General features: G+C 38.1%; 2 protein-coding genes, 1 long non-coding RNA gene and 1 other non-coding gene across 7 annotated transcripts in view; 3 read left to right on the top strand and 1 right to left on the bottom strand.

The window, feature by feature from the left end:
• Positions 1–2,065, top strand: part of LOC107673834 (collagen alpha-1(XXIII) chain-like) — a 123,221-nt gene extending 121,156 nt beyond the window's left edge. The window contains exons 29-30 of the mRNA XM_016467646.1: positions 1,652–1,690; positions 1,819–2,065. Coding sequence (XP_016323132.1) covers positions 1,652–1,690; positions 1,819–1,821 — 42 coding nt within the window. The 3' untranslated portion in view covers positions 1,822–2,065. The remainder of the gene's footprint in view (positions 1–1,651; positions 1,691–1,818) is intronic.
• Positions 1–6,497, bottom strand: part of LOC107673836 (uncharacterized) — a 30,113-nt gene extending 23,616 nt beyond the window's left edge. The window contains exon 1 of the long non-coding RNA XR_001632441.1: positions 6,242–6,497. This is a non-coding gene — a long non-coding RNA (uncharacterized LOC107673836). The remainder of the gene's footprint in view (positions 1–6,241) is intronic.
• Positions 3,694–3,766, top strand: trnav-aac (transfer RNA valine (anticodon AAC)). The gene has a single exon. It is a non-coding gene; the product is annotated as a tRNA-Val (tRNA).
• Positions 4,096–9,791, top strand: LOC107673835 (methionine adenosyltransferase 2 subunit beta). 4 transcript variants are annotated; one of them, XM_016467649.1, is made up of 7 exons: positions 4,096–4,181; positions 6,936–7,130; positions 7,255–7,369; positions 7,448–7,594; positions 8,423–8,619; positions 8,795–8,908; positions 9,178–9,791. In XM_016467649.1, exons 1-7 carry the CDS (start codon positions 4,152–4,154, stop codon positions 9,352–9,354), a joined length of 975 nt encoding a protein of 324 aa, XP_016323135.1. In that variant the 5' UTR covers positions 4,096–4,151; the 3' UTR covers positions 9,355–9,791. The 4 variants fall into 4 exon arrangements, with proteins under 4 accessions (XP_016323135.1, XP_016323136.1, XP_016323133.1 ...); XM_016467650.1 differs by having other exon boundaries at positions 8,426–8,619; positions 9,178–9,790; XM_016467647.1 differs by lacking the exon at positions 4,096–4,181 and adding an exon at positions 4,632–4,963.

Raw genomic sequence — 9,791 nt, 5'->3', positions numbered from 1 at the left:
GAATATCTCTTTGGTTTTGAGACTTTAGTCTTTGCAACTTCAGGGATCTTATCTATTCACGAACAGCTTGTAACACTCCAAAGAGAAAGGAAAACTTGAAATCGCATCATATGACCCCTTTAAAGTAAAAAAAAAAAAAAAGAGTACAAAGATGTTTTTTATGGATAACTTTTGGAAAAAATAGAGCAGACACTGGACAAAGATGAAGCTTTCTATGCGTACAAAAACGAAGTATACTTTGGGCTTTAGTAGCTTCCATTAGTCACACATAATCATTGGTGGCAGATTTCAACTGTGAGCAAGTGTGCTGAACACCTCCTGAAAAGTGAAGCCAAAACGTTTCCCAGGTTCCCCAGGTGGCTGGACCCAGTATAGTTCATAAACCCCATTTGTAATCTAGTAGGAAGTGAGAAAAAATCAAAAATCAAATTACACTTCTAATACATTTTTTCCAAAGATGGTTTACGTCATTTTAGGTAGTCCTTATCATGCTGATGTATGTTCAAGTGTTAATTTTTCCAATAAATTTGTTTTTAGTTAGTTATTTAATGCTATAAAAAAAAAAAAACGGGGTGTGGTGTCATGACTGTGATCTTGTGGTTGGGTCTGTGGGAGTTTGGGTTGGACTTTGATACTGAGGCTCCGCCCCACGATCACTACTGCGCAGACTCAAGCTCCAAATGAATCAATACTGCAGAAACTCTGGCAAGATGTAAGCGCAAGATGACAGCGACCATACTGAGATGTTTTGGCTTCACTTTTCTATAGTCCCAGGGACTTTTTATTTTTATTTTTGGGATTAATGCATGCTAATGAATAGTTTTTCCGTTATCATAGTTTATAGTAGGGCTGCACGATTAATCGAATGTGATTGTCATGCGTATCGTAAAGCCGATTCTGTGATTAGTAGTAAATCTCCATCACGTGCTTTCAGATGGAGCAGCGTTTACTACACAGAGCCGTAGTTCACTGACAAGCTATGCAAAATCTCGTTCATAATTGCAGACGATTTTATCACCTTTCCGATTTAATTTCGTGCAGCCCTAGTTTATAGTTATATGCTAACAGAAGCAGGATTAAAGGTGCTTTAGGTAATTATTTTACTCTTCTAAAGCCAAAAAATAACATAATATGTTTGTAGATATTAAGGAAACGTTACGTTTACATAGCTGTTTCTCTGAAAAATAATGCCATAGCCAGTAGCATTTGACAGCCACCTTTGCGGTTGTGCTGACGAAGCGCTCGTACTGAAAGTGCCTCTCTCGGTCTCTTCAGGCAATCAGTGTAATCTGACTCCTGCTGCACTGTGCTGTGGCTCTGCAGTGCACACTGTATGAAGCATAGCAGATGCTTTGGAGCAGAACAGACCATACACTCACACAAATGTGACCACATCAAATTTTAACTCGCACATTCTCAAAAAATGGCTGCAGTTTAGAGCCCCGAGTTCATCTTTTTGTACAGTCTGTGTGTGTTAGCCTCTCTTTCCTCCCCACTTCATCAGTAAGTGTTCTTGGACATCATTGATTAATTGTTTAGAAGGTGCTCCTAAAATTTTGAAGGTGCTCCTACATTTTTTAAGTTAGGAGCACAAGTGCTCCTAAAAAGAAAAGTAAGCGTAGAGCCCTGATTTCCTTTTCTTTATTTGCAGGGGCGTGATGGGCTGCCCATACCAGGATGCTGGCATAAGGTATAATTATATATGTGATATGGAGAAACTATAAGTCCTGCCATAAGAGTGAGGATATTGCATTATGACTGCAGTAACTGCTTCCTTTTTGTGTCTTCTAACAGTTTTCTCCTATTGCTCTCTTGCAGTAATGACTAACCTGGAGCATGGAGTTTGTACATATTGATATATATTTTGCAAGTAACATTTGCTTTTTCTCCCAATTTTTTTGTCATTTCTTATTTAATAAATTGGGTTTTCATATGGGAGCCCCTGCAAAATAATGTCTGTATCGCTGCATTAACAAAGAGAGGCTCTCCACTGCCACAATAACAAGTGTAGAAAAGCAATGAAGTGAGCATCATAGGTGCTGAGACCGTACTGATATTGAGAAGAGACATGAACTCAATGCTTGTGGATGCACAGAGAATGCTGCTGCTGTCCTTAATGAGAGAACATAACCCTGAACTTTCTAACAGACTGACCACTGTGTCTGCAAATGATTACTTCTTCACTGGCTGTCTTACTTTCCTGGGCGCCATTTGAAACAACCAACCCCATCCATTCTTCGCTAAATGTTTGCTTTGAAAGGAAGAGGCTTCAGGCCAGGGTGGTAAAGCCAAGCACCCATCTCAGCCCTAAAGACACTGAATGGGCTACATGGAGGGAGTATGCTTTGCCAGTTCAACTGGATGCTTCCAGTGAAAGGGCTCACCTGTACTACAGGGAGGAATACAATGTCAATAGGAAACGACTTACTGTCTTTTGCTCCATTTCTCACTAAAATACACCAGTGGAGTGGTGGAAAAACAGTAACTGATATCATGTAAAGTTGTCGTAAGTCTTGTCTGTTTATAAGAGCCCTCATAAACTAAAACAACTTTGGTCTTTTAGACTATTCATTGTTTTTCTGTGGTTGTCTGCATCCTCAGTGAGCATTATATGAAGTGTGTGTAAATAAAATGGATCATTTTTTACATTTAATGACTTATTGCCTGAATAACTCTGTACCGTGCACTGTTTTATGTTCAGTTGCTTTCCCTTCACTCTGTAAAAACTTACCTTCTCGGCTTGACAGCTTAATTGCGTTGATCTCGAACTCACCTGGGGTCAAATCTGAGGTACAACTTGTGTGAAGGTAGTTTAGACAGTACATGCTTGTCAGCAAACTTGTTTTGTTTTGTACAACAATTCGGTAAAAACAGATATCTCTCCGATCGTGAGATCTCCCCTCCTCCACTCACAGCGAATGATTGACAGATGACACTAGGCTTCTTAAATTCCCCGCCACGGAAAAGGCGAAACAGCGCCATGAAATCTACGCGTGGCCAAAAATATATTGCATCCGTAGTGTTAAGCACTACCATAGAGAATGAATGGGAAAAGTTAAGGGAAGTTAAGCTCAACTATTTTCGGCTGCCGCGCGAAAGGTCATCGGTTCGAAACCGGGCGGAAACAAATACTTTTCCTTCTTAACCTTTGTTTTACTGCCTACCTTTACTGATATTTAACAGTACAGTACCTGTCAAAATTTGGAAAACATTACACTTTTTTTAATGTTTAAAATAACTGTTTTCTATTGAAATATATTTTAAAATATAATTTATTCTTGTGAGGCAAAGCGTAATTTACAGCAGCAATTACTCCAGTCTTCAGTGTCACGTGATACTTCAGAAATCATTCTAATATACTCATTGGCTGCATTTTAAGAATTTCTGAATTCATTTAGCTGAATTTCTAAGAAACATTTAATATTTATTCAGAATAAAATATTCTATAAAACTGTTTTACAGTGTGCACTGTTATAAAGGTTTGTTAGACAAGGTTAACAAGATTAGTGTCACGTGATACTTCAGAAATCATTCTAATATACTCATTGGCTGCATTTTTTATTATTTTTAAGAAGCTGAATTTCTAAGAAACATTTAATATTTATTCAGAATAAAATATTCTACAAAACTGTTTTACAGTGTGCACTGTTATAAAGGTTTGTTAGACAAGGTTAACAAGATCTGCTACACAAAGTTTCCGTAGTGTAGTGGTTATCACGTTCGCCTAACACGCGAAAGGTCCCCGGTTCGAAACCGGGCGGAAACAACCTTTTCTTCCCCCGCTTCTCAAAATACTAATTACACTAATAAAGTCCAGTTAAATACACAGGCCAGAAACATTTAAGCATACAAACATAACGTCAACCAGTAACATAAATACCTGGTTACCCCTTTTCACCCTATCCCTACCAAAAAAATAAAATTTGAATATCAATTTCTGTTACAGAAAATTTAACTGGGATAAAAGTCAGGTATTATCTTAAAAAAGAAAGAAAGAAAGAAAGAAAGAAAGAAAGAATATAATGGCCCACAGTTGGGACTTCTATAGTATATGAACACATAACAGGACTTTTATACTGAAATCACCATTGGAACTGCAAAAAACATTTTCATGCTAAAGGCTTCATACTACACCTGCATATAATCCAAATATGCCCGGTTTTAACTACGGGGATGATCAGGTAAATTTTACATGGATTTAAATGACATGTATGTGATTTAATGTAGCCTCAATATATATGTTTAGAGATTTAGAGGTTTCAGCTGCATCTCTGTATGAAGCCAATAAAGCAGTTAATTCTGTTCTTTGGTAAATGGTTCATTCAAACGACGTTTATATTATAGAAATCTGTGTTTCAGGGTGAAAACTAAATATGGACGATTTCAAGCTGTTTAACGTTTCATGGCTATTAGCTTAGTATCGGCGGCTTTGGCTCTATTTTGAGAACTAATTCGCATTCTGCCGTTAATCTATTTTAAAGTTTTACTCCTATAGAGTGTTTCAGTATTTTGTCATTCCTATTACATATTCACTTGTGATTATACCGACATATGATATCGATGATAGTCTTAGATACTGGAACATAAAACGGCTGACGCGAACTAAAGCGAAACTCAGCCGCATAAGACTGCGCAAAAGTGCGCGGCTATGATGCGCTAGAACACTTGTCTTTGTTTTGGTCAAAAGCCGTTGTTTACACTGCAAGGATGGCATAAAGATTCACTAATCTGCAGAACATAAACAGGCGTCAGAGTTACGTGCGTATGTTCTATCGATCATATCGGACGCGGGCCTAATTTGACAGCACGAGCCACCCGTTCCAAGAGGGTTTAAGGATTGAGTGGCGCATTCGAAATAGAGGTCTCTCCTCCAGGATATGTGAACAGTAGCCACACTGAAATGAGTATCAGAGATAAAGAGCTTAAGATACATTTCAAACCCGGGCAAGTTGAGCTTGTTCAGGTAAGACTGTTGGTACATTTCTAGGAAGCACCTCCATGGTATACAAGCCAAAGCAACTTTAATTCAGACGAATGCCTTATAATTCAAGGCCACCCATTCGGTATCATTTTCTGGTTTAATACAAAAAGAAACACAGATCGTGTGTTATCGTTATGGCATATTTTAAGTTCAGTTGTGACGAGCAGATGAACGCAACTGATGATGCTTGAATTGTTTACCAGCCCTTTAAACTATAAACAATATGAGTGCTACCTGAAAAATTATTCAGATAGTGCTTATGATATTTTTCCTTTTCATTTTTGGCTCATTAAAACTCTGAGACTGGTGTGTATACAGTGCCATTTAAGCCCTCTGTAGGTTAATTCTATTAACCAGTTCCCTTTTAAGTGTCTAGGTACAAGTCAGTTGATTTCGAGTTGCAGTAAAATGTGCTCGAAAGCATATATAAAACGGAAAACCAAATTTCATCTGTACAAATTCAACTTCAAGTCAGTAAAATGTAATTAAAATCGCATGTCTGTCTAGAGCAAAAATATCATCTATGCCAACAACGTGTGTAAATAGATTGTGAACATCTATAATGAGAAAACTTTCTACAACCAAACAACCAAAATCCAACCCAGCTGTAGTTCCACTAAATGTCCTGAGGGTGGCGCTTCAGCGACTAATAAACACCTGAGCGCTGCAGCTTCAGCATCGATTGCACTTGCACAACAGCATCGAGAAATTTCGAGTGTCAGCTTGTGAGGCTGCAGATTTCAAACGTTTGCAAACCATGTAATTTACGATTTTTGTTTTTGTTTTAGAGGGTTAGCTGGTTGAGGAAGGTTATAGGGGCGTATGCTCACGTATGAGGCTGTGAAAGCTAATTTAACACCGATGTAATTTTCTAAGGCCATTTCCAATTGTCTCTATATCACCATAAGCTCGGTGAAGAACTTGTACTCATAATACAAACAAAATTACTTCCTTTCTGTTACAAATATAAATCCACTAATGTATACTTGGACTGAAAAGTGGAATTTCTTCTAAGAATAACAACCTATACACGGCTAATTTCAATTACCAAGACAACGTCTTTACAATAACAAAATATTAAGTATAAGTTACCTCACACAATGAAACAAGTGACTATCCAACATCTGAGGTAAACTGTATATGCTGTATAGTATCATGTACTCCGCTTAAAGTCTTAAACTTTAACTTCAGTAGTACAGTTCATCAACACGACAAAAGCTAGATACTTATTAACGTCTCAAGAACGTTGTAATATCTTACGTTTCTTCGCTTGTTTTACTGTTTGCAAAGTCGTCACACTAAACCCAATTACTCATCGACAGACACTGCCTTTTTCCATCAGTTGTCATTAAACCCCGCGAATTGATATCGTCTGCCAATGATGTTGTAGGGGCGTGTCCAGATTCTGTGAGGGACGACTCTTATTGGGTTTTAGATTGTCAATCACATCTCGGACTTGATGTCGTTCTATCCAGTATTTAAAATAAAAAATAATAGTATAATAAAATAAAACATATCATAGACACAACGATCATGTGTGTTATAAAATACATCCCATGGATACAATTATCAATTATTAAGAAAATATGCTGCTCAGCCAGATTGCATCTGTTTTCTACTACAAACATCTAGATACATACAAAGATCATTTGTGTTATAAAATGGGTTCCATGGATTGATTTTTCCAGCAGTTATAAATTAAGAAAACATGCCACTCATCCAGATTGCTTCATCTGAAAAGCATTTGTTGTCTACTACAAACATAAACATATTAAAAAAAAAATAATAATGTTTCACATACATTCTAAACAATAAACTTCTTAAAGTCTATCTTTACCAAAGTAAATCTAAATGTTAATTTAACATCTGACATCTTGCAGATAAAAATGGGAACATCATATCTCAGCTATGTATGCATACTACTAGGGTATGTTTACTTGGTTCTGTTATTTAGGATGAAGTCTACACTCCATACCGGCGCGTGCTTGTGACTGGTGCAACAGGGCTTCTGGGCCGTGCTGTTTACAAAGAGTTCAAGAACAATGACTGGGATGCTTTGGGGTGTGGCTACAACCGTGCCCGGCCTTGTTTCCTGAAGTGTAATCTCCTGGATGAAGACGCAGTGCGAGGGGTCATTCAGGGGTTTCAGGTAACTCATTACCCTAACCAGTAAGATCACCCACCCACTACTATTCTCTTACCACCAACACATTTTTTTCATACTGTACATGTTTGATGTCAAAAGTATTTTTCTTAATTTTTTTTAATGTCAGCCTCATGTCATTGTGCACTGTGCTGCTGAGAGGAGGCCAGATGTGGTGGAGCGTCATACTGAAGCAGCCATGAACCTGAATGTGCATGCATGTTCTACTCTGGCCAAAGAAGCAGGTTAGTAGAGTGACAAATCTGTGTTAGATATGGTTAAAAAAATCACTCATTAAAGTTCTCCATAAACCTTTCCCACAGATGGCATCTTCCTCATCTATATCAGCACAGATTACGTTTTTGATGGACGTAATCCTCCCTATGGAGAAAACGATGCCCCTAATCCTTTGAATTTGTATGGGAAGTCCAAGCTAGAGGGTGAAAGGGAGATTCTCAGACACTGCCCAGGTATATTGTTTTTCAACCACCTCTGAAAGGATCTAAACGGTTAGTTACGCCGTCACTACAAAAGAAATACATTTAACCCTGTAAAGCCTGACCTAAAATAACAGTCTGAAGGAACCGTTCATTGATTCATTAAAAAAAAAGTTTGCATATGCATTTTTTTGATGAGGATTTTTGATCAGGACTCATATGGTATGATATAGGACAATATGGAACCCATATTTGAGGAAAAATGCCTAAATTTTATTCAAAGGCCCAAATTGATCAAAATATGCAGTTTGTTGCAGATCTTATTTATATGGCCAAAAAGTAAGATGGAACTCTGATATCTTGTAATGTAAATCAGAAGGATCTTTATAACAGCATAACAGACAACTTGGATATCACTGCATCAGTTGTCACTCTGTGTCGCCCAATAATATGTTGATAATAATATGATCATTTAAATCTTTAGTTTAATGATGAAATGTATTTAGTTTTTATTGTGGAGGCAAAACATAATGCAGTGCAGTACAAGTCGATTGAGAGATATACAAATAAACATCAGTAAAGATTTCACAACAAAATGACACATGTACTACAACCTTACATTTATTAGAATTATACTAATAAATACCTGCAAAAAAGTATAAACTATTAATCAGATGTAGTAGATTGTGTACAACAGGTTTTTCAGGCCTCTTTCAGGCCTTTGCAAATCGAATAACATAAACTAGGCTTTATTGTCTGCCATTTATAGAGTTAAGCCTACTGCTATATTACAGTATTAGGAGAGCATAAAATGTATATTCCCTTTAAAAACAATCTCTGTTCTCTATCTATTGCTCCAAGCAGGCGCAGCTGTACTACGAGTGCCCATTCTGTTTGGAGAGGTGGAGAAGGTTGAAGAGAGCGCAGTGACCGTGTTGTGGGACCGTGTTCAGGAGGGAGCCGAGAGCTGCACCATAGACCACTGTCAGCAACGCTTCCCCACTTATACTAATGATGTGGCACGTGTCTGCCAGAACATGGCTGAGAGAGCCCTTCAGGTGAGCCGGAGTGAGCAGGAGTGCCAAGCTCAGTTTAGGTCAAGAGCTGGATTGAAATAAATCACTGTGTGGTGCCCCCGTGTAGAGAATGTATGCACAATATATGATCTACTTGAGCTAGTTAAGTCTAGAATCAACTTGACTTTTCAATACAGCATGTTTCTGTTGCCCCCAGGACCCGTCACTGCGTGGAATCTTTCATTACTCTGCCAAAGAGCAGATGACCAAATATGAGATGGCCTGTGCAATAGCAGATGCTTTCAACCTGCCCAGCAGTCATCTAATACCAGTGAGTTAACAAAAAGCTGAAAAGATGCCCTAAATATATCCTCTGTCCTTCCTACAGTCAGTACAGTCTGTATATACAGTGCATTCCTTACCCTTGCCTGTAACCACATGCATATTATAGCTATATGTAGAATGTGGTCTGTTCATGTAAACATGCTGCCTTTTTCTTGTGTAATGTGTAACTTCACATCTTTTCTCCTAAATTTGGTTTCGGTATGATCCATTTTGATTAGTTTTGGTCATTAACCTGGTATATGTATGTGTGGGTAGATGACAGAGCAACCTGCTGGAGCAGGGGCCCAAAGGCCGCAAAATGCCCAGTTAGAGTGCTCACGTCTGGAGCTCCTTGGTCTGAGTGCGGAACCCACCCCATTCAAGACTGCCATCCGGGGCAGCCTCTGGCCCTTCCAGCATGACAAACGATGGAGGCAGACTGTCTTTCATTAAGGCAACAACTCTATCCTAAACTCAAGAAGAAAACAGGGCCACACTCTTTAAATGTTTAACATTTCAATATTTCACTGAAGCACCAATCCTATTTCACAGTCCTGAATTTAAAAAAAGGCCCACGCTTTTTACAAGTCCAGCAGCGTTGTTTGATGTTCAAGTATACATTTATTATAGCCAACAGGTATTTCACCTTTGTGTTTTTGTGCGAATTGCACTGCGGTTTACTGAGTCTGGCCTTGACTGTACTTTGTGTTTCTTTCCTAACTGTATTACTTTATGTAAATGACAAGTTGAAGACATGAATGTTTGATAAAAGAACAGATGATATCCTCAGTTTCTGCTGTTCCCTCTTTTATTCCTTAAAAAATAAAAAAATCAGACATTTACTTGAGGACAAAAGAATGCAATATGATTGAAGCACCAGGAAGGTTGAT

The sequence above is a fragment of the Sinocyclocheilus anshuiensis genome, unplaced genomic scaffold (genome assembly GCF_001515605.1).
Source record: "Sinocyclocheilus anshuiensis isolate Anshui unplaced genomic scaffold, SAMN03320099.WGS_v1.1 scaffold700, whole genome shotgun sequence".
NCBI classification, from domain to species: domain Eukaryota; kingdom Metazoa; phylum Chordata; class Actinopteri; order Cypriniformes; family Cyprinidae; genus Sinocyclocheilus; species Sinocyclocheilus anshuiensis.
Note: the sequence above shows the minus strand (reverse complement) of the source record. Positions and strands in the feature narration are given on the sequence as shown.